The 25,617-nt window shown below is 37.4% G+C and overlaps 1 protein-coding gene across 1 annotated transcript in view; it reads left to right on the forward strand.

The window, feature by feature from the left end:
* The first annotated feature begins 19,264 nt into the window (after positions 1-19,264).
* The window catches only part of ALDH1A1 (aldehyde dehydrogenase 1 family member A1), a 44,487-nt gene continuing 38,134 nt past the window's right edge, over positions 19,265-25,617 (forward strand). The window contains exon 1 of the mRNA XM_036433795.2: positions 19,265-19,421. Coding sequence (XP_036289688.1) covers positions 19,356-19,421 — 66 coding nt within the window. The 5' untranslated portion in view covers positions 19,265-19,355. The remainder of the gene's footprint in view (positions 19,422-25,617) is intronic.

Here is a 25,617-nt window from a genome sequence, read left to right on the forward strand (position 1 = left end):
TAGCTAGAAATATAGAGTATTGGCTGAGAGCCAGGGGATCTACGTCCCTGAAGGAAATACTTTTAATATACTGCATTATTCAGGCCTATAATCTCTTGAATTGTTATATAACATTTCACTGCACTACTTGAAAATGCTTCCAAACCACACAATGTCTTCAGCTTTTAAACCACAGAATGTCTTTAGCATTGCAAATAAGTTACTGTGCCAACATATTTCTGCCACCTTGTTGAGCCACACTATTAGATGAGTTCCTTTAACACACATTATTTTTTAAGACTCTGGATTCACTTGGTTGGGAACATTATACTTTTAATAACCTTTTAACACAAAAACCCAGGCTCTTATTTCCTACCTCCATTCAGTGGATCAACATGAATTTGGTCATTTACTACGAGCTACAGGACAAGGTGTAGTGCAGAAAGTAAAGACAATTAAGAAATGGTTTCAATCCTCAAGCTGCACAAAGTCTAGGATAGGAAACAGACAACATAATGACAATTATGACACAAGCTGATTAAGAGTAGAAGCAAGGCCAGTGTTAAGTGCTATAGCAATTAGAGGGGTTAGCAACTGACTGGTGGGTCCTAGAAAGACTTGAAAAGGTAAAATTGAAACTGCGAATCAAAGGCAACAGTTAGACTGTTCAGAGAAAGGGAATTAAGACTTTCATGGTAGAGAGTACAACAGTATTATAAAAACTTAAAGAGTAAAGTATGTTAAGACTATTGATTATTTCTATGGCAATGATGTTTTCGAACCTGAACTATCCTAGGAAGTGGATGGAGATAATGGGAAGGCAGGATGAGACCATAGTCTGTTGTACCTATTGTCAAACTAGAGGTTTGAACTTCATTCCATGAGGAATTAGAAGTCATTGAAGGCTTTTGTTACGTTTTAGCAGGAAACTGCATACATGATTATATGTGTTTTTTTTTTTAAATCATCCTAATTGCCAAATGCTATTTCCTGTTGGCTCCACCACTCTTTGCTTTGCATATCTTCTTCCTTGTGATTCTGGAGAACCTAGCAAACAAAGATCTCTACCGCCCCACCATGCGGTAGGGCATTGGGAACAGGTTTGCTTATCAAACTGGTCCAAGAGTAGACCCGGACAGGAAGAGAGCTTACCATGGGCATTGTGGGTGTGATAGGTGGGTAACACACATACTAGGAAAGAAGAGCATCATGCTTTTGTTTTTCCTATGGGATTTTTGGCCAAAAGCCTCACATACTCCGGTGACCCCTGCCCAAATTTGTCACTATGTGGATAGAATCTGTCTGAAGAAAGCCAATGGTATTAAAGACTGAGCTGAGAGATGGCAAGAAACATAATCCTGGTAGCATTACTTAAATCCATATATCTAGATATGTTTGAAGCCAACTCTTTTCTTCAGTTCTTTGATTCAGTAAAATCATTTTGTTTGTTTTATTAGCATAGTTTGAATTGAGTTTCTGTGTTTGTAGTTGAAATGTTCCCACAAATATAAGGAGTAAAAGACATTATAGTGGAAGCAGAGAGATACACTAAGGGGAATTGAAATTATCTAGATGAGTGATAATAAGGGCCTGAACTAAGACAGTGCAACTAAGGAAGAGAGGATATATCCAAATGTATGAAGCCCAAATGAACAAGTGACTTATTAGATTTGTAAGAGATGAAGGGGAGAAAGAATTAAGAGTGAAAAATGATATCTATAAAACACTCTCCATAATAATATCTAGGCTAGTGAAAGGGTGCACTCTTAACAACAACAACAACAAAATGAATGAATGCATGAATGAAGCAGGATATGTTTCATCTCTCCTTGGGGTTCCATCCAAGAAAATCTTTATGGTTTATTGCACCCTGCTGAATAGCCAATGTAAAGAAATAGGCTGTGTGTGCTTCTCCTCCCTGCTAGTCTAGGAGTCGGATTCCAAACTTGATGTAATTACCTAACGTAGCACTTGGTGTTCCTTCATCTAAAAGCTGAGCACTGTCAGATGTGATATGCAGCTAAGCCGAGTGCCCACAAAAGGATGAGAATGACTCACTGTGCTCTGCTTCTGTGCCTACCACTGCTTTGAATGGGATAGAAACTTAAACCATCATCTTTGAAGCTGGTCTTTGCGGGTTGCTCCAAACAGAGCAGTAATTCAATCTCCAATTCCCAGAGGTATAAGTGATAGTGGCTTCAGAGAGACGATGCCACAACTGTGCCAGAATGCAGCTAAAAAAGGACACCACTGCCTCTATTCAAGAGTCCAAGATTAATCTTGTGATCTTTTTCCCCAATATAATGAAAAATAAGCTAAGCAGGAGTTTAAAGTATATGTCAGTTCTTAAAAAGAAGTCAGGTTATGCAGCATCTAGTATAAGTTCATAACTTATAAAGAGCCCACTGAAATCTGCATGTAAAACACCAAGACGTCAATAGAGAGAATAAGCAGGAGAACCACTCAGGCAGAGACATGCACAATAAGCAGACTCAAGAAAACTTTGGCTTTGTGGGCAATTAAATCATTGTTTATTAAAAGTAAGCCAAAGTATTGTTTGATTATTCAAAACTGGAGACAGGAAATGAAAATGTTACAGCGAAATCATCACTTTGGAATTGAGTATCACTATTAATTTTTTATTTTTTTATTTTTTCTTTTCCTTTTTTTCATTATGGAAATTGAAAAACCATAGAACATCCTTACTCTTACTCAATATTCTTGTTCCTAGTGTTATGTCCTGAGGCTGTTATTCAGCAAAAGAAAAAGTCTGTGCAGATAATGTTCATTAAAGCATTCTTTGTAATACCATCAGTACTGGGGAAAAGTTTAACTGACCGATAATAGGGAATGCATACATGAAAATGCTGCAAAACTATATATAGGCATGATCATTGCAAGTTATAAAATAGTGTGAAAATATGGAAAATAACTTTTAAAATAGAGAAGCAGTACAAAAATCACATTATGTGAACAAAAGTATATATTTGCACAAAGAGTTGATTTAAAGAAAGCAGAAACAATGTAATGCATGTATTGAACCTTAATTTATGAATGATATTAAAAGGACAAAAGAAGAGCTACTTAAAAAAGAAGAGCTACTTATATATATATATAAAAGCCTAAGCAACCAAATGGCCAATCAGCTGGTCAAATGGTCTTTATGACATGCACTGACCACCAGGGGACAGATGGGCTGAACGCGCAGGATCAGGATCCCCCTGTTTGGATTGGGCCTGTGGGGATTGGGCTGAAACCACCTATCTGGCATCCCTCGTGGTGTTCCGGTTTGCAAAAGGATGCAAGCCAGGCCAAGGGACTCTACCAGTGCATGAATACATGCACTGAGCCTCTAAGTTTACTATAAAAGAAAAGTGGTACAATTGGCCTCGTGAAAATAAGAAACTTCTGTTTACCAAAGACAACCTAAGAAGAGGAAAAATACAAGCCACTCATTGGGAGGGATATTTGAAATACACATAGATGACAAATGACTAGTATACAGGCTCAGCAAGCATTGAAAATTGGGTAAAAGTCATGAATATGCACTTTGTAAATGAAGAAATATAACAACCCATTAAAGTGAAAAGATTTGTAAACTCATTAATAATCAAGCATTAATATTAATTTTAAATTAAAACTGCACTGAGATATTTTATACTAGGGTTGCTATATGTGGCTGCATGAATCAGCTCCATGATGCAACATTGTTATGCACTTATGAGTGCCCCCTTCCCAAAGCTGTACGCATTGGCCCTGTTTCTCCTCCACCAAATTGGCAAAAATGTGAAACAATGAGGATTACTCACTGCTCACTGAAGTGTCAATTAGTTCAACCACTTGGAGAACATTTGATAATTAGCTAGGATGATTAACAACCGGTTTAGAATTTTAAAAATGAGTAAGTGTGTTGACTGGTGATGAACACAAAATTGAGCAAATATTCAAAATAAAAATGTGAAATGGCACTAATCAACATAAAATTTCCAGATGGACTTAGAAGCCTGACAGCAAAAGTAAAGAAAGCAGATCAAGACAAGATATAAAAACTGTCAGGATGGATGGGATTAAATTTCAGGATGGTGCAGGTAAAAGTGTAGCGGAAATAATTAGCCATGATATCTATGATAGTACATTGATGAAGACATGGGCCAGTAAACTACAATCTGTGTACCAAATCCCACCCACTACCCACTTTTAAAAATAAAGTTTTATTGAAACACAGTCACATCTATTCATTTATGTATAGTTTATGGTTGCTTTTGCTCTACAACAGTAAAGATGAATAGCTGTGACAGAGACCAAATGGCTGCTAAGCCTAAAATATTTACACTTTCACCCTTACACAAAGTTTGCTGATCTTTGAATCAAGACATTTGGAAAAGTAAAAAGTAAAAATAAAATAGAGTGATTGGTAAAATTTAAAAAAAATATATTTAATGGAATAATTAAAATATTCTTGATCACTCTCATGAAGAGAATTTGCAAAATTTATGCATACTAGTTGGAGCTAAACTAAAAGAAAACATGATCATGCCAGCAGGCTGCCAAACTGACAAGTTGTAACTAAATATAGCAGATTCTGATATCTAGTAAGCAGAATGGAAAATCTGGACCAGGAGACCAAATATTTCATGTGAAATGACAAATCCCTATGCCATATAGATATAGATATCATTAACTCAATTTAAAAGAATAAAAAAATAAATGGTGAGAGTTTGAGTTTTGCTACTAGAGTCTCTGGGCATGCTTTTATGACTCCTACAGTTATGACAATAATCTACAACAGTATCCATTCACAGACTTGGTATATTTGTCAGGGTAAGACATAACTACTGTAAATGATTTCCAGTAATCCAGTGGCCTAACGATAAAAGCAGTCCATGTCTCTCTCTAATAAAAGTCTCTATGAGTTCACCTTAAGTTTTCAGAGAAGTCCTACTCTGTGCCACACCAGCACAGCCAAGGGTTCCGGGAGCCTGAGTGGGGGCGACGAAGGATGGAGAAATGATAGGCAAAGAGAATAAGCTGGGTCTAGGTGGATCTTCTGTGCCTGGCTGGGGCCGCAGAACAGATCCAAACTGCAAATCTGGTGCTTTATTTATAGTCAGAGACAAACAAGGTAGTTTACAATGTTCTTGTAAGTTTTACTTGTTTTAGCAGCACTTGCTGCCCCTCCCCCAGCCCACTAGCTACCCAGGAAAGATCTAGAGAACAGCTACAAGATCAAGCTTAATTATGCTTAGAGGACTGTGCCCTCAAGCTGGGACTTCTATACTCCTTGAGGTCCTTCTGAGACCAGATTCCTTCTGTCATTACTATGACATCCCTTAGACACTGTCACTGTTTTCATGGATAGAACTGAATTTCCACCTCATCTAGCTTAATGCTGGTGGGAAAGGGAAAGAGAACATGGAGGAGGTATCCTTGATGTCTGAATTCCTGGGCTACCATGTGGCACAAATAACTTCTGGAATTGTTTGCATCAGCCTCAAGTCTATTATTATGGAAGATAAAGATAAGGGATTTTAGTAAACAAGTAGCAGTCTGTCTATCCCAAGGAGTAATAGTTTTCTATGAAGCAGAAAAACGCCAGCCCAATCCTTGCTAAACAGAGATGTAAAGGAGGACTCCAAATGCAGAAATGAGAGGATAACTGAAATGATTATTTACTTGAAAGAAAGGTTCATACATATTTTACATACTTTGCAGGGTTTCCTACCTTTAAAATGAATTATGAGAACTATACAAAGATCACCTCTCCCTTTTGCTAGAGGATAAGAAGAGGAAATGTAATGTTTTTTCAGTCACTGAAGCCTCTGTATATTTAGTTATTTGGATTATGAGAACAAAGTTGGCAGAATGGCAATGTGGACACAGGAAAAAAAAAAAAAAAAAAAAACCCTCAACCTAAGATAACAAAAATGGCAGTGCAAAGCTGCCACAAACTAAGAATACTGGCCATGTGACATGGTCAAGGTGTCATTGCCTCTCAAGGCAAATTATAAATATAAAGTTTCTTGGGAAGTACCCTTATATATTAACCAAAGAGCAACATCAGGTCTCTTGTCTTATTAACTAGGTTGACCACAGTTTCATGAATGAAAACGATGGTGCTAAAGACTTTCTCAATTCTTTGGACCAGGTGTGCTGGTTTGGAATCCTGGTCCTTAGCTATGAAATGAATATTTTATCTGTGCCAACCCAATTTGAACCATCACTCAGAAAATCTGGAAGCAATAAATTATCTATAATTTTATAAAACTTATAATAGAATCATCCATAATTATGTTTGTGAAAGGTATCCTTCAAGATTGCATTTGGTACAAAGCTGAGCAGAAAAGCAATTTTTTTTAAATTAAAAGTTGCTGGAAGGATAAACAAGGGCATATATAGATCTGGATTAAGAGATACCAACATAAAATTAACACCTTTCTGTTAGGAGTGGCAAGTCAAAGGAGGTAGAGACTAAATTGATTAGGAATGGTGGTTTAGGAAGACAGCAGGACTTTAAGAATATTAACATCACCAGACCTCAGTTTTCTCATCTTACAATGGTAAAAATAGGATTTCAATTTAAATTTATAATGCACTTAGAGTAGAATCAGTTCATTATTCCTATAAATTACTATCAGTTGTTTTTGTTAATATAATTTTTGAAAGTTTGATTTTGAATAATGAACAGGATTCCAATAGAGGAAAAAACTAGAGTGTAGAATTCCAGGTTGGTGGAATGGTATCTCCAGTGACTGGCTATTCAATGGTATGAATCCAGAATGCTACAGGATTCAGTGTGGATTCACTAAGCGAAATGACTCTCCAAAGCCAGATGCCTAAAGGGACTCTGAAGTAGCAATATTTTTAATCCTTGATCCTATATTTACAAAGAATAATTTTATTTATCCTATTTTATATATTTCCCATTTTATACTTTTGAGGGTGAACTCTACCAGTCTCTATATTTTTGCACTGGGCTGAAAGCATTTGTCTATGCACATGTCAATGACAACCCATAAAGGCAGGCATATAAAAAAATTTCTATAGTATCAGTCCTCACTCAAATGATAGTTGAAATAAAAATAGATGCATATAATGTTAATTTCCATTATAGTGGAGTAGTTGGATTAAATAGTGAGGAATGAATAATTATTGTAGATTCTAAGGAACAGAGTAGAATCTCTGTACATGGATGTTGCTTAAAAACCAATGAAACTATTTTTTGCATTAGTTGTGTGCTTTTATTTTGCAGTTTGAGAATTAAATTGAAAACCTAACTTCATATTTAGAAAAAAAAATGTTCTCATGGAAAATCAATAGTTAATGCACAATGAACTTTCCAATGCTCTTCTAGGACTTTTAGCTATTAAAGTCCATTTTTTCAAAAAACAATTTTTATTACCTTTAGATAAGGTAATAAGATTATACAGGGTGTGGCCAAAGTAAGTTTACAGTTGTGAGTAAGCAAAAACAGTTTATTCTTGTGTTATTGTTTGTTAATTATTTATTACTTTCCATACAACAACTGTAAACCTACTTTGGCCCCATCCTGCATGTTTTCATGGAATTCATGATCCACTTATTTAAGAAATCTGTTTTAGACAGGAATGTGGGGTAAATAAACATGCCATTGATTTTTCAAGTAGAAAAGTTATATTCTGGGAAAACCATCTCCCAACAGGTTAGAGGGCGATTTTGAAATGTGGGTCCAGGGCTAACCATGATGCTACTTATTGCCTGAGGGAAACTATTTCCTATGTTCACACACCATTTGTTTTTAAATGTTTCAACTCCACATTCTAACTCGCTGTTCCCGCGATTTAGAGAAAGCAATTCCTGATTCTCAGGATGTTGTACAAACCCTTTCCAAAACTAATCAGGGTGTCTTACAAAAGGTTTTGGATTAATACCTACCTCTGTTCTGTTCTTTGAAAGGTGGGAAGTGTGAGAGAAATTGCCCTTTATCTTTCAGAAAATAATCAAAAACAACTGGAAAAATATACAAAAGTTACCCTTCTACAATATTCTTGAAGTGTTATCCAATACATGCTAATTATTATTTATATTGTCACAATATCTAAGAAATGAGACTGAAACAATAGACTGAAATGAGACTGCAGCAAAATATTTTAAATGGCATGAAACTCACATTTCCCCAGGGTAACCATTCTTGGATCAGTTAGAAAGCAATAAAATCTACGTTTTTCAGGCTTTTCATATCTACAGGCCTTATCAAAAAATGATTCATTATTTTGGGTAGTACTTGCATTATCACATGTGGACAGGGAAGGATTCTATCCCTTTATTTTTTGAGTAATTTATTGAGGTGACATTTGCATTGCATAAAATTGACTATAAAGTGAACAGGTCAGTGGCATTTAGTCCATTCATAATATGGGGCAGCCATCACCCTATCTAATTTCAAAACATTTCCATCATTTCAAAGTAAAAACTCCTTACCCATTAGTCAATTTCTTTCCATTCTGCTCTCCCCAGGCACTGGAAACCAACCACCAATCTGCTTTATGTGTTATCTGCTTCCCCTTGCTTCATCCATTCCTTTTAGTAAGGGTTCTTAACTGGGCTCTTGCTCTCCATAGACACCTGAGAGCACCTCACCACGGCCATTTACAACTGAAGAAAGCTGATACTAGAGCCAAGGCCACAGTCTCCATTTTGGTGATCACTAAGCTGCCCATGGCAACCCTCTCAGGCATTGCTGTGGGCCCTCTATCTCTGCTGCCATGACTGATAGGGTGGAGTCCAAAAATGCCAGTGATAATGTATTTTCTGTGTACACTAATGCCTCTAACCCACTTTGGGGAGTATATTTATCTTTTCCCTTTTACATTTATCTATATCATGGGAGTAGCAGAGATAAATCAAGTACTCTTAGAATATCTGCATGCCTATGGAAGAATGACTTTTCATTAATTAATGACTTTTTCATTAATCAATTTCAGCCCACTGTCTCTATCATTACAATGAGAAACAGTACAGTGTCTGGGAGAGGGAGTAATGAATCAGAAGCAAATGTCAATGATGAAGGCAAGTTATTGTCAGATTAAAACCTCATCCCTGACAAGCAAAGCAGTATTATATATATGTTTACTTGTCTGTTATATCTTTACTTAGAGCGTTATTTCCAGTATATCTTAGTCCCTCCTTTAAAAGTACTCCGGAGGGCCAAAAGTCCTCCAGACACATCCAAAAACATACTATTGGATTGAATACTATTGGATTTTATCTTGAATTTACACTCAACTTCGGACTCTACATTCAAGTACAAAACTTAATATTTGAGCAATAACAAATTGATATGATTTTGTAATCTTAACATAAATTGACCAAGACTTTCTCTACAAGGGAAAAGCTGAAATAGCGCCAAAGCAAGGAAGATATTTCTACACACATACACCTCTATGCACATAAGTAACAATTTTTAAATTACTATAAAAGGGTAAAAGTATTTTCTGATATTGATTGCCATTTATAAGAAAAAACTTCTCAAGGATATGCAAACTAAAAATGAACAAACCATAAATATCTAGCAGTCTTATAAACTATTTGACTTTGAAAAAATGTGACTGCGCTTTTTTTTGGGAGAAATACTTCCATTTCACTCATTATAGCAGACTAAATCCTGTGGCAATCCTCCTCCTCAAAAACACAACTGAAAATATAAGATACAAGTATAACAAGTAGCTATCAAATGCATGCTTGGCCCATTAAGAAAGCAAGAGAAATCTCCAAGGAGTCAAAAGAACAGAGAATAAACTAGAAAGTGAGAGGTAAACAAACTATCTCTGGCCTTGAGAATTTGCAGCCTTGAGAGCCAAAGCTTTTAATAACCAAAGGAGGAGAGCAGTCAAGGTTGCCTGAAGGAGTAGGAACTGAGATCTGACGTTTGCAACGGTTTACACACCCACTGAAGAATGCAATAGACAAAGATCACTGGACAGCATAGCTCCTTAGTTTAGGCTGTATAAAAAAAATTTTTTTCTTGAGATTTCATAAATACAGGCTTATAATCTTTTCTGTGTCCCATCACTTGAAACTGTAGTCCTTCCCAAATGCTAATGAGAAGAAAATCAGAAAGATAACAATAAAATGATCCTTCCTCCCCTTTCAGTACAGAGGAGCAGATATCATTTCATGTCTTCAATTACGTTCTGATAAAGTAGTGAATTGAGAATATTAACAAAAACATCTCAATATGATTTTCCTTTCCAATATGCAGATTTTTATAAAAAAAATAACTCTGCTCTATTTCATAACACATTCTTGGAAGTATTATTGATACAAATGAGCCTTTTAAGACATTCTAATTTTTTAGATTGCTGCTGTCTATTGTGAAATGCAGCCTCAATGAACTTCTATGTGTTTTAACCAAGTAAATACTATTTGAGAGAGAGAGAGAGAGAGAGAGAGAGAGAGAGAGAGAGAGAGAGAGAGAAAGAGAGAGGAAGAGAGAGGAAGAGGAGGAGAGAGAAACAAAAACAAAAAACCAGAAGGCACCTGGCTGGAATTTTGAGATGATTTAATGAAGAGACTTTTTTTAGAGAGGGTACTGAAGAACCCAGAGCTTGCCTAGGTGAGGAGCAGTTACCACTCCCTAAAGCCTGAAGGGTCCAGGGAGTACCTGAGTTCTAGGAGCAAACACTGCAGTGAGAAACACTCAACAGGGCCTGCAGTTATCGAGGAAAGATGAGGCTGCCAAAACCCTGCCAGAATGCTATTTAGACATGAAAGAAGCCAGGGAGGAAGTATGCTGGTCTTTCTCTCTCTTACACTTCAACCTCCTATCAGCACCTCCCTCCCTTTCTTATTGGTTGAACCAAACCAGAAGCCTGAGAGCAAGAGAGCCCAGGTCATGAGGCAAAGAAATGAAATGGATCTGGGGTGGTGAGCAGAATATCCAGTAATAGGAGCACGCACACAAACATTTAAGTAAACATCTACCAACAGTGAAAATTGGGAGGAATGTAAATGGAGTTTATAGTGCTCTAAGGAATTTGGATCAGCTGAGAAAAAGCATAAAAGTACTAATTTTAGACTTATTTAAGTGGTAAAAACAAAACAAAACAACAACATATAATTTCTAGAATAACTATTAAAAAATAGTAAAGACAATATATAATTCCCAAGCTAAGAGAGAAAATAAAGAATTATTTTTTAACTTAATTAAAACTAATTCATACAACATACAAAGTTAAAATTTAGTTTAATTTTAGAATCTTAATCTAAAATTAATTTTAAAAGGCTAGAAAAGAAAAAAATGAACCAGTATAACAAATGAAGTATTTAATATGATGGTAGAATTTTTATACATAAATTGATTTTATACATGTCAATACATTATATGACATGTCAATAAAGTAAATAATCCACTTCAAAGACAAAATTTGTTAGGCAATAAATAAATAAAATCCAACTATGGGCCATTTAAAGACACATATGAAATACATACAAAAATTGAAAATAAGAAAATGGAAGAAGATATATTATGCGAATCTGAACCCAAAGAAGCTACTGGAGGTATAATTTATTAGACAAAAGACACTTTAAGGCAACAAACATATAAACAGGGTCAGTTTATAAAAATAAAAGCTCAATTCACTAGGAAAACATATCAAAGCTAAATTTGTAAGCACATAAAAATATAGCCATATTAATGCAGGCTACAACTACTTGGGAGTTGTTTTATTGACTACCAATAGAGAAATTTAAAGATACATATCAAAATAACCCATGAGTGAGGGAAAAATATCACAATGAAAATTAGAAAGTATTTTGAATGGAATATAAATGAAAATACTATATCCAAACTTGTAGTTGATGCTAAAGACATGCTTGGAGGGAAAGTTAGAGCTTTAAATGAAAGAAGAAAGAAAAGCAAATGATCTAAGTATCAAGAAGTTAGAAAAAGAGCAGGAGAATAAACTTAAAACAGAATGAAGAAAACACTAAGGTTCTTAAAACACAGAGGGACTAGGTTGTTAATTAAATTAAAACCAGCTGAACAAATAACAAAAAATAGGGTGGGTCTGTGATGTAGTGCAGTAGTCCTGAGAATTTGCAGATTTAATATCTTTCCAAATGATGTGGGCATAGCTCCAACTTGGAGTTCCTCTACTACTCAGCATTGGTTGGTTACACAATGAGGAAATGGAGCCAGAATTACATGCGTAGTTTTAAATGCATATCAATACCTGGGCTCAAATGACTCCTTATTAAATTAGAATCTGTTTTGATTTTAACTCCCTATGTGATTTCAATAGGCAGACAAGGCTAAAACCATTCTTTAGACCTTCTCATATTTAATAAGTAAAGTCTGGGGTTTTATGTAAATACTAGAGGCCTGATGCATGAAGATTCGTGCAAAAATGGGCCTTCCTTCCTCTGGCTGCCAGCACTGCCTTTGCTCTGGCTGGCACCACTGTTTTGCTACAGCCCAGAGCCACCTTTTCACCTTCCCATGCTGCCTTGAAGAACAGAGCAGTTGGGGCAGTGCAAAATGCCTGCGTCATAGCTATGGCAATGATACAAGCATCCTGCTCTGCCCCAAGGCACTCAGTGCCTGCATATGCAAGTTAACCCACCATCTTTGTTGGGTTAATTTGCATACTCCTGATTGGCTGGTAGGCATTGCGAAGGTACGGTCAATTTGCATGTTACACTTTTATTAGTGTAGATTTCTAATTTTTATAACACTGCATGGTACACATGAAATAAATATGTGGGCTTTCAAGTTTGCAAGCCCAGCTACATGACTAAGTGTGCCATTTAGCTTATGTACACAAGCAGCTGAAATGTAAAGTCAGGACCAGGAATATAAATTTGGATTGTGGCTACAGGTCAGGGTATGTACGTGTAACTTTAGAATATGGGAACAAATCCAAGCAAGCAATGCAAACCAAGTGTGATATTGTCCAAATAAAATAATTATTTTAAAAATGATTCACAAATGTCACTATCTATTGCAGTTAACTTTTGCAATGGATAAATACCCATTTACATAGCAACTGGAAGACTTTCAAGATGTCAAGTATCTGAGGAGTTTCATTCCAAGGTGCAGGTCAAAGTCTTTCCTTGACCTGAATGTGGTTGTTTAGATATTATTAATAAACTTGAAGAACATGCAGAATGAATGATGTGTGGTCAGACAGCATATATTTTTTGATGTCTCTGAACTTGTGGTTTTGTTGATTAGTGTATTTAGTTCTCATGGCTCTTGTAGCAAATTACCGCAAACGTAATGGTTTAAAAGCACATATTTATTTTCTCAGGTTTCTTTTTAAATTATTTTTTCAATGACAGTTACATTCAAATTATTTTGTATTATTTTCAGGTGTGCAGTATAGTAGTGAGGCAATCATATACTTTACAGAGTGTTCCCCTACCTGGCACCATGCATAGTTATCACAATATTATTGACTAGATGTATGATGTATTTTTCATCCCCATGACTGTTTTCTAACTACCCATCTTTATAGAGGAGTGAAGTCAGTTTCACTGGCTTGTATCAAAGAGATGGGCATGGCCTGCTCTCTGCAAAGAGTCTATGAGATAATCTATATCCTTGTATTTCCCAGCTTCTAAAGCTGCATTTTTTTTTGCATCCCCTAGCTCCTGGCACTGTCCTCTATGGTCAAAACTAGGGCCTTCTGAGGTCACATTTTCTCCTGCTTGTGTAGTCAAATCTCTCTTGCTTCTCTCTGATGAGGATGCTTAGGACTGCATTGAAGGCCCACCATAGTAATCTAGGATAATCTCTCACCTTAAACTCCTTAATTGAATCACAGATGCTAACTCTCCTTTGCTATATTAGGTAACATTCATAGGTTCTAGGGATCTTTGGGGGTCATTATTCAGCCTGGAGAAATGATATAAAATACAAGAGGCCCTGTCCATGCATTCATGCACCAGTGGGGTCCCTCAACCTGGCCTGTGGGAAACAGGCCAAAACCAGCTCTCCTGACATCCCCTGAGGGGTCCTGGATTGTGAGAGGGCAGTTTTCAGGTGACACACCCCAATATCAGGCTCCCTCCTCTTTGGTTCCAGGTGCATCACCCAAGAACCACAGCTGCCAGGTGACTACAGCTCAGCAGCTCCTGCATTGAGCTTCTGCACACATACACACACACACACACACACACACACACACACACCTGGTCAGGGCATATCATAGCTACTGGTTGTCGGCCAGTCAGTCAGCCATTCAACTGGTCACTTAGGCTTTTATATAGAGAGATAATTGAGGTTATCACATAAATTTTGATCATGAATAAATTCAGGATGCCAAAAATGACACTGAGGCAAAAAATTCAGCTATTTCACTTTCCAAATGCTAAAGCTGAGGTCAAAAACAAATTGCAGATTTTGGAATACAGTTTATTAGGATGACTCCATATAGTTTTATAAGCTACTTTAAAAAAATTAATTCACAGTATATCACAAAAGCTTACCAGGTACAGGTCCTTCCTTATTTGTTCACATGTTTTTTTTCCTAAATCATGACTTATCAATCATTTGGTATTTTCTATTTTGTAAATAACATTATATTAAAGATAATTTACACATATTTTATTGTTTCTTTTTTTAAAATATATTTTATTGATTTTACACAGAGAGGAATTGAGAGGGACAGAGAGTTAGAAATATCGATGAGAGAGAAACATCGACCAGCTGCCTCTTGCACACCCCCCACTGGGGATGTGCCTGCAACCAAGGTACATACCCTTGATTGGAATCGAACCCAGGACCTTTCAGTCCACCGGCCGACACTCTATCCACTGAGCCAAACCAGTCCCGGCAATTTTATTGTTTCTTTAAAATTAATTTCTAGGACTAGAATACCTGGACTAAGGATTTGAACTTTTTTCTTAATATATTTTGATATAATCTGCCAAGTGCTATTAAGCTCTGACCAACACTGTAGGATAAGGGCCATTTCTCTGAAATTTAATATATAGTGTGGTTGGGATGAAAAAGGTGCCCCTTTACTCACAAAAATGCTAAGTAATTACTACATAATAGTTTGCACTTGCTATTTACGTTTACTGGGTTGGGGAGTATGTTCTGTGAAACTTTCTTTACCTTCACCCATGATTTAACTCATTTACCAGATTAACTTGCATCTCTGAATTTTCTTTGTAGAAAATATCCTGACTGTATGATTTGTCAAGTTCAAAATCAGGGGAAAAGAATGTGTGGCATTAAAAGTTAGGATATAGATCATTTAGGGTGAGGAAGAAGGGATAGAGATGGGGAGGATACACAAAATGGGCTAATGGATGCTGGTATTGTTCTATTCTTTGATCAGAGTGATGATTATTTTTTTTGTTCATTTTATAACTATTTATTGAGATGTAAATAGTATTCCCAATATGGTATATTTGACTTTAAATTTTAAACAGCAAAAACAAACAAACAAAAAACAGTTCAACTCATACTTATGTCTTGGGTTTAGCTTAGAGCAGTTTCCTCTGCTTACCAACAGTCAAATGTCTTTGCTCCAAACCGTGGTCATTTACATAAACCTAGTACTTCAATGACATGGTTTTTATTTTTATTTTTTTAAAAATATATTTTATTGATTTTTTTTACAGAGAGGAAGGGAGAGATATAGAGATCTAGAAACGTCAATGAGAGAGAAACATCGACCAGCTGCCTCTTGCACACCCCCTACTGGGGATGTGCCCGCAACTCAGGTACATGCCCTTGACCGGAATCGAACCTGGGACCTTTCAGTCCGCAGATCAACACTCTACCACTGAGCCAAACTGGTTTCGGCCAATGACATGATTTTTAATTAAATGTTATTTAAATGTACAATAGATTTGTTAGGAGAAACAGTTATTTCTATAAAAGCTGAACTGCATAGTATGAAAACCCTTAATCTCGTCAAGTTGCTGTATAATCTGTGCATACAATTGTTAAAAAAAAATATGGGAAATATCATAAAGATTTCAAAGTAGTCTACATTCAGACTGTCTCAAAGATGCCTTTATTGTCTTCAGTTTCTCTCTCAACTTTGAGGAAAGAAGCACACTGTGAACACTATTTATGCAAGGTTATCTCAACCTCCTGCAGCAGACCCAGTTCCAAGAAATGGCTTTGGTCCATAAAGTTTAGCAAAATGTATTTAAACTAAAATTAATTACCTTATGGAGGCTTTAATCAACTCTTTCTTTTAGTGACTAATTAGTGTCCTATTTGTACCAAATAAGAGGGGCATTTGCCATATCTAAATAATGAAGACAAAGGGAAAACAAGGATAGGATATGTGAAAAGCAGAAGAATCAGTGGTGAGAAAATAGTGCTAATTGGGTAAGAATGGCAGATGAATAGAAATTAGCCCGCAGACACGTGGTCACATATTCAGATGCCGCCTTTCTCCTTCATTTGTAACACTAGCTTGCCAACCGAGCATATAATATCTCACCACACACAAGGTCCACATTTTCTAAATTAAAAGCAAAGAGTTAACCAACTGGCAGACTCACCCAGCCATGCTTACGGCAACATCGAAGAGTCCAGGAAGGGGGGGATATGACTGAGCAAAAGAGGTTTAGCTCCAACAAATTGATCCAGCATTTTGAAGATAGAACATGTGAAAAGAAGCTATTTTTATTTCACCATCCAATTATGTTTGTTAACAAATCTGAGTGGTTTTTATTGCAGTTACTCATATGGGTGGGAGCAGGTTGGGCTCCATTATCCTTTCAGTGACTGGGATATGAATGGAGTTCTGGAGAGATTCATTGTAAAATGAGACAGTGGTTTCAGCAGTGCTTGAAGCCATGGTCTATACTTATATGTATAATGACAGTTTTCACAAAGGACTGGAAGAAATCATATTCAAGAAAAAACTATGCTTCTACTTCCTAAGAAGGAAAGGAAGATAGAACATCCTTTGTCTATTACCCCTAGTATATTATAGTTCCAGCTCATCTCCACTGCGTGGCGCCCAATCAAAATTATATTGGCACTCAATCAGAACACACAACCCTAGGTCTAGTCCTGGGGTGTGCCTCCTTGGCCCCTGTCTTCTCCCCAAAGCCATTTTCCTTCTGAAAGAGAGGGAAGCGATCTGATAAAGACTTTTACCCATGCAACCATTCCCAGCAATATACTGTTCTTTCAAGACAAGTTCTAGGGGGCAGGACAAAGCTTACCTCAAAATTAGAGATCTCAGGCCCTGTGGTTTCTGGGCAGGAAAGATCTGCCCTTCAAGTAAGATTAAGGTTAAAGAGTTCCTGATACTCTTAATCACAATGCCTTCCCCACAAAAAGATACTTGGTAAATATTTGTTGAAATTAAATGGGCAGGTGTTGTAACCTGTTCCCAAAGCTGCACCTTTTACCTAGGTTTAGTAGTGTCTGGTATAAAAGGACCTGTTCTTATGTAATTATTCAATAAAATATGATCAAGGATGAGCATGTGAGTAGTGAGATGACATGCCAAGTGTGTTATAAAGCTTTGAGCTTTCACTGCCTGGACATCAAATAAACCAGTGTTTTAATCCACAAACAACTGTTATACTGAGAGCAGAAGAAAGCAGCAAAACACAGCTGTGTGGGCATGGCCAGAGCGCCAGTCCGCAAGTTATGTAACAGCTGTTGTGTAATTGTGCATTTAACTCAAAACACGTTTTTTAAAGAGAAAACAATTTAATTTTCCAAAAAAGAAAGAAAAAGAAATTGAGAGCAAGAGAGGGAGAAAGAAACAGAAGAAATGTTGAAATTACACAGAAGATTCTATCAGGTCTTCAGGCATGAGGCATGGGAGACAAGGACCTTGGGGACAGTTGCCTTAGAATCTGGGGGCTTGGACCATGTACCAGGTCTGGCCTGCCTCCCATTTTTGTAAATTGCATTGGAAAACAATTAATGTAATGAATCTACTGCCATTAATGTACCTATTATCTATAGTTTCCTTCGTGCAGACTCTGAGTAAGTTACATCAGAAACTATCTCGCTTCACCTAGAAAGCTAAATCTATCCGTTCCCAGAGAAAGTTTGCTGGCTCCTGTCTTAAATGAATAAAAGGCCAAGTTTAAGTGCCTGTGAGGGTGACTATTCACTTTGAGAACCAAAACAGCCAATTCTCTGGAAATGAAATTCTTGTCCTTACTACATCTGTGATCATAGGCAAGCTAGTTACCCTCTGTCTGTAAAATGGAAAAGCAAGTAAGGATGGAAAGAGAAAGCAAGGCTGCAGCACCTGGTTGGGAGAAACTAATCAATGAACCTATTTTCCCTACCAAATCCCATATTTGGGGAAGCTGGCAATGTTCACCGGGACACACACACACACACACACACACACACACACACACACACACTCCTGAATTCTTAGTAATCAGAATTGAGAGCATCCAAAGCTTTCTGTCTGTTCCTACCCTAACTTTTGCTAGAGCTTCAATACAATGAAATATTGTACTTTAAATGGGAGTAGTACAGTTTAAAAATGTGTCCTTTTTCAATGTTGCCAGCTTGAACTATTAATTTAATTTTAAGAAATTGAGTGACTTGAAAGCCCTGTCTATGTTTACTCCTTGTGCAATTGCCTGGATCAATGATTGATAAATACAGTCAGCTTCCAGAATCAGAAGTTACTTTCATTTTAAGTGTGTTTTAACAGACCGTCTGACTGCTGTGGTGACCTTGTATGACAGCGCACTCTGAGTTCCCTAAAAATCCTGCTGATTTTTCTGTTCCCATAGGTAAAACAAAGATAATTTAGAGCTCCTGAAATGACAGTGGGTCTACTTCCCCAGCAGTTAAAATACACTGGATTGGTATAATTTTTTTTTTTAAAGCTGACTTGGGATAGGGTCTACATAGAGGGCCTTTCTTCCCCCAAACAGCACCCTCTTTCCCTGACAGCATTGACCTGCAGACACCTGGCCAGGGCCCTCTCCTCACCAGCCTGTGCCGGTTTGGACGCTCAGTTCTCAGATCCTCTGATTCCAAGTCTGTCAGGGAACGGAAAGTTTCACAGGAGTATAAAAAAGCATGAGAAGCCAAAAAAATAATAACTGGCCTCAGTGGCCAGAACAGCTGCGCTGAGAACCCTTCCCACAGGTTTCGGCTTTGTAAATTAATTCATCTGCAAATAGTGCCCTTCTCCAGATGCAGCTGCAGGGCTGGAGCGCTGGTTTCTTAAGGATTTAACTTTAAAAAGTCAAGGGCTTCCTGCACTAGGTGTTACAAATAAGTAGTGTCATTTTCTTTCTTGCTCCATCCAATCGTCTCCCAGTATGCAAATAAACCTTAGCCCGTGCAGATAAAAAGGAACAAATAAAGCCAAGTGCTCTATCAGAACCAAATCGCTGAGCCTGTCACCTGTGTTTCAGGAGCTGAACCAGAAATGTCGTCCCCAGGCATGCCAGACTTACCTGTCCCACTCACCAATGTGAAGTTTGAATATACGAAGGTCAGTACCATTTATGTTTGCTGCTCTGCCCTGGGTTTCTTAAAAACCACATTTATTGAAAGCATAAAAGGTCAATTTAAGCAACTTGTGTAAAGAGCCCTTGGCAAATACAAAAATGAAAAGCTTGCAGAATGCAGTTCTGAGTTCAGTGTCTTGATCAAATGCTGAATTCCAAATCACATCGGGCCACTTTTCATATATGTGTTTCTTAAGAGGGTTTTTAAGGAAAGGCATTCTCTTCTGTGTGAAAGGTTCTTGTGTTAGGATACAGTGACTTTACTAAGCGGTTCTATGAACTTCAGCCTAGCCCTGCATGTAGGATAAGAGAACATATAGTTGCTAGAGAAACTGAAAGGAGACAAACAGTGGGAAATGTTTTTATAAAAACAAAACAAAAAGGAGAAACAGCCTGCTGAAGTAACATGATCTGTCTATATGGTTAATGAGTGTCGAAATGGAAGGACCTTCAATCTGAGTATTGAAGAAATTTAATAAAAGCTCCTCTTTCACAAACTTCTAGTGGACTTGCATTATTCAGCATATTTGGGGGAAGAAAGCATTCTTACTTATTTCTTCAGCAAAGTTTGTTGCCATCAGAACAGATGTGTAATTGTTAGCTGATAGATCCAGAGAGAAATGAGAGCAGGAGTCTGATCCAAAATTAAAAATCCACAGCTAGGGAGAAGAAGGAAATGGATCTTGTTTGAGTCAGTCAAGAAACTCAGCCTGTTTCACAGTTATATGCCAGCTCTCCTGTCAGAGCCTAGAACTCACAAACAAATAAAAGAGATAGAAAAACAATACCAGTCTAATCAAAATTATTTAAAGTTAGCTTGATGTTGTGATGGAGAAAGTAAGGGAAGAAAGGAAGTATTTCAACTCAAGCAGTCATTTTGCTTTCTGAATCAGCCAATGAAAAAGAAAAAAAAAAGAGCATTATAATTTAATGATAAAGTAAAACCTCACTATTATTTATATGTTTTATTTCCTTACTTGGAACCATGGGTGATTTTGTGAATCCTAAGGTCATTTTCATTTGTGCATGTACAAAAAATGAGGAAGTGGCTCAGCTGACCGGCTCTTTTCCTTAGGAACACGTCTACAGAGATCAGATTGTGCCTTTCACACGATTGACCAACAGCTATAAAGTGTATTAATGTATTATTTTCATAAAGTTTTATTAAAATGAGAAACTTTTTTTTTCACTTAATTTTATTCCAAATGGGAGCATTAAAATGTGATGAGTCCATACCTCCGACAATTTGCACTTGGCAAAAAGTATGCCCAGAAGATGACAAGACTTGAGACTCTAGCCTTCCCATCTTTTCTTACTCCAAGTCGGTTCATTCACAAGAAATTTCAATCCAAGGCATGCTGAAAAAAAAAATGAGTTTCATAAAGATCAGAATCACTGGCAATGTTTTAATGACCCCACTGCTAATGTTACAAAGAGTCTGTTTTAATTATGCTCATTGGGAAGATATTTGGTAGTCTGAATGTCTGAATGTCTCATTTTTAAAAGTTGAGCTTTGCAGAAGTTTGTAGCCTCCTTCTACATCTCTAGGAAGCTTTAATCTAAAATACCCTTTCTACTAAACAAAGCTTTGGTTAGTAGTTATTAATTAAGCATGTAAGATGCAGCATTAGAGGAGTGAGGTGGTCATTAAAATTTAACATGCAAACACAGATCTAGTAATTCTTTCACACTGAGAAGTTTTTAAGATGGAAATCTGTTCTCTTCAAAGTCATTGCACAAGAACACCCTTTAGGGAACATGACTGACCTAAGTGTTCAAAAGAAGGCAAGATTCCACGAGCAGGGCTTGCTCTTGCATCTAAAAACTTTGCTGTGTAAAAATACCCCAATGCAAGTCAGTGAATTTTGATTGCTCACACATCTCAATAAATCTGTTCTGCTCAGATAGCATTTTATTGTCTGATTTATTGGTTACAGCATTTTCACACTTGGGAGGACACCAGTTATGTATGTAATTAAATCTAAATGGGTGAGCTTTTTCAAAATGCCTTTGCATTTTCTTTTTTACTGTGCCCCACTGAAGAATTGTATTGGATTTGCACTTGCAAAAGGAGTTGGAAAAAATGAAGGTTATTAACTAAGTTTCCTGGTTACAAACCAAGTAAACAGGATTTTACAGTGTCTGAGAAAGTGCCTTCAATGGCCAGCCCCTAACATCTGCATTATTTTTCTCTTACTAAGTTAATGCCCTTCTTTATTATCACTAGAAGTATATTGGTCTCTGGGGCAAGGTGGAGGGAATAGACAGGCGGGGTTGGATAGCAAAAAATTATTACAAATACAGTAGAAATAGAACGACATACTCTCAAGCTTGAGGCTGCTTTTCCCCAAACAAAAGAAGTCATTGTTGCATATCTTTTTTATGACTTATTCTCTAGTACAGTCTGATTAGCTTTTTTGATGGGGTGGATAAATCCGAGCTCAGAGTTAAGAATAACTTTCTAAAGTGATACAAAGGTGTTTTAGAATTTAAAACCTCAAAAACATCATTATAAATCCACATAAACTCGGATCCCATCTCTATCCTCATTTATCCCCTTTCCAACTCTAAATGAATCATACATCTGCCAGCTCACCCGTTTTATTGAGCTTTAAAATGAAGACCTTCTTTGAAAGTTATGTGATCATGGGGCAAACTACATTACCTCTCACTGCCTCGGTTTCTTTGTATGTAAAATGGGAATAATAAAGGAACCACTTTCCTAAGGTGGATGAAAGCATTAAATGAGTTTAATGCACATAAACCACTTGTAATAAGACCTAACACATGGAAAGTGACTGATTAACATTAGCTACCCTTGTCCTATTAATTTTTCTGACTTTTTCCAGTTCCCTAGAATTTTATCCAGTCTTTCCTAGAGCTATTTCTCATTTCTCTTCTAGTCTTTTTAGTCTTTGTCACTCTTTCTTGCACAGTCATGCACCACCTGACAAGGATCTCGTTGGAGCAAAGTTCCAAGCATTTATCCAGGATTTCAGGAATCAAAACTAAATGCTGAATGCTAATAGCCTGAGCCCTCACACCACGTGACTTCTCTAGGATCGGTGTCCCTGCTTTGGGGCATGGAGGTGTTGGAATCCTGGTCTGTTCTTCACTTGCTCATCCCCGACTACTGAAGGGGGCATGACCATGAGTCTCTCCAGTTGCTGCTCAGCTGTTCCCAGAAGGAAGAGATAAATGTTTTTTCTTTACCAAAATACACCAAATAATTTTCTCAGTCCACCAGGGGGAAGGAATAAATGTTTTCTTTCTCAAAATATGCTAAATAATGTTGAGTCCATTTAAAGTTTTTGAAACTGGAGCTTTCATCCAAAAGATAAATTTTTAATAGAGAAAAGTTATGAATCATTGAATATTATGAAGCTAGGCACCATTATTTCCTTATAAATTCTTGTAACAAAGAAACTCAGGCACATACATGTTTAAATACCCGTCCTCTTCGCTCATTTCTCCCACTTTCCCTTTCCTTTATTTAACATCATTGAATGACCGCTTTGTGTTAAGTCTTATGGTACAAGAAGACTAATGTGATCTTACCTCATGGAGCTTATATTCTTGGAGGGGGTGTGGTGTGGTATGGGGACGAAAATAAGTGAATAATTGAATCACAAATTATAAATGTTAAAGAGAAGAAAACAAGAAGCTGAGAGAATGAGAGGAAAAGCTTCCTCTCGATGAGGTCTTCGAGAAGGTCTTTTAAAGGAAAGAACAGTTACCGGTAAGGTGAACCTGAGAGATGCAGAGGATAAGATGGCTCTGGAGGGTTGGGAGAAACAAAGATCTAGAGCTAACAGCACAGGCAAAGATCCCGTGAAGAGGAGCTTGGTCTGTTCAAAGAACGATCAAAAGGCTAATGTGGCAGAGTCAAGTGAGGAAAGGAGAGAACGGATGAGACGGGACAGAGCTGTGGCCCGATGGCCTGGTGGATTTTATTTAAGGGAAACCACTGGGGAGTGCTTAACACAGGACAGTACTTATGTTGAAGGCAAAGCTGGTTGTGCAGTGGCCCTGCTTTCATTTGGGAACTCCTTTTAACTTGCTTCTGACTGAAGCAATATTTGGTTTGCTTTCTGTTTGGAAGCAGTTGAACAAATAGCTGGATGGCTGCAAGGTGTAGTGGCTTAACAAGATAAACTCAGCTTCGATTTCCAGCTCTTCCACTTCTTTATCATATGACGTTGGCCAGGCTTCTAATCTCTTTGAGTTTCGGTTGGCCTGTCTGTACCTTGGGAATAATGATGACTGCCTTGGAAAGTGGCTGTGAGAATCAAGAGAGGTAATTTGTGCAAATTGACCAGCACTCATTAGCTACTTAGGCTCTTTTTAGCCCGCTTCTTTCTAAGATGATTCCTAGAATTCCAGAATTATTCCGTTCCCACTCTAAGGGGAATGAATACTTGAATTTCTAGGAGCAGTTCAAAGCTGCTTCTATCTGTTGATCTCATGTGAGGTTCATAATTCATCACTGGGAAGGAGCTAGAGAAGATGTTACTAGTCTCCCATTTTGAAGCCCAGGCACCAGCGCTCAGAGAGCTTAAGTGATTGCTAAAGGTCACACAGCTCTTAATGCGGCAGACAGAATAATAAGCTGAATTCCGAATCTTCTCATTTCAGATTCATTACGCCCCCACATGATTTTGTTTTTTCCCCCTGGACACTAAAAACAGTATTGTATCTCACTGGGTTGTCTCTAACCAGCACCTCCTTTATCCTGATTGAGAGAACTGAAACTTGGATGATAAGGGAGAGGGGTGACTTGAGCGGCACCCCTTCCCCCCCCCCCCCCCCCACTCAGGTGGACCAATAGAGAGAGGTTACTCTGGAGTAGTACTTCTTATATTTGAATGTGCCAGTGGGTCACTTAGGGATCTTGTTGAAGTGCAGATTGATTCCGTAGGCCTGAGATACATATGAGATTCTGCATTTCTAACAGACTTCCAGGCTTTGCTGTTGCTACTCAAGCTAGACCTGTTGACCTGCAGCAACAGTCTAAAAGTTCTGGGTGGACTTTATAGCTTCATCTACAGTGACCACCATCTAGTTCCTTATAGACCTGACTTCCTGTTTCTGCCAGAACCTCACTCACACTCAGGGCTGATATAGCACACACCGGCATGAGGAAATCTCTTGAAAATACAGGGGTCTTGATAAAATGATGACACAGTTGTTTCTAAATAGCAATTGTCTGGCTTGGGTGATGGTGGGGCTGGTTTGGGTTTTCATGATGCTATTATAATTGCAGCCAGATATATGACACATGTACCAGATGTCAGTGGCAACAGAGCTAAGTTCAAAAGAACATGAGTAATAATTGCTTTATAATTAAATATTTTCTTAAAAATCCACTTCTAATAAGCAAATTGGAAAAGAGCATGTGTGTATGCATGTGTGTGCGTGTGCATGTTTAAAGCTCCCACAAATAGAGGCATTGATTACATAGACTGAATTTTGCTATTTTAATTTTTTACATTACATGTCCACCTGGAACCTTTTTTGTAATGCTGGACTTGCTAAAGGAAATTTGTTTGCTGGGAACCTGCACAATTATCACAGACCTTGAAGCTTTGCCTGAACAAAGTACTCCTCCCCACCCCCAGGTCCCACTATCTTACTATTTGCAATACTCACCCAATACTTTCTTAGAAGTCAAAGGAATATAAATAACAAACAACTAACTTAGGCTCTACATTTTGCATTTTCCTTAGGAGGAGGAAGGCTTATATGTAAGTATGTATTATTGGGTTTTGATATTGCTAAATATTAAATATGTACAGAACTTTCTGGATTTTTGCCATTTATGGGACTTGGTGAGCATGTGGCTCAAAACAGAAATGCTTTTCTTTTCCCCTGCATTGAAAAGGCTGAAGAAGTTTTTCAAACAAGAAAATAAGAGTGCATACTTATGTCACTGAAGTCAGATTATAATATAAAACAGAAATCAAAGGAAATTTGTATTTCTCCTACTTCTGTTTTGGTCACTTTTCTTGTTTTGTTTTTCATTCCTTTAGCTGCAGTTAAATATTTTCCTACCATCTGTTATTTCCTCCTTAATTTCCTTTTAGATTTTTTTCCTCTCTGAGTCTCAACATTTTGCTTTGCTGCCTCAGGGTTTGGATTGAAAGTAGTTGCCAGAGATCTAGCTTTGAAGCTTTGATTCTT

This window comes from Pipistrellus kuhlii, unplaced genomic scaffold (genome assembly GCF_014108245.1).
Source record: "Pipistrellus kuhlii isolate mPipKuh1 unplaced genomic scaffold, mPipKuh1.p scaffold_m20_p_12, whole genome shotgun sequence".
Taxonomy (NCBI): Eukaryota; Metazoa; Chordata; class Mammalia; order Chiroptera; family Vespertilionidae; genus Pipistrellus; species Pipistrellus kuhlii.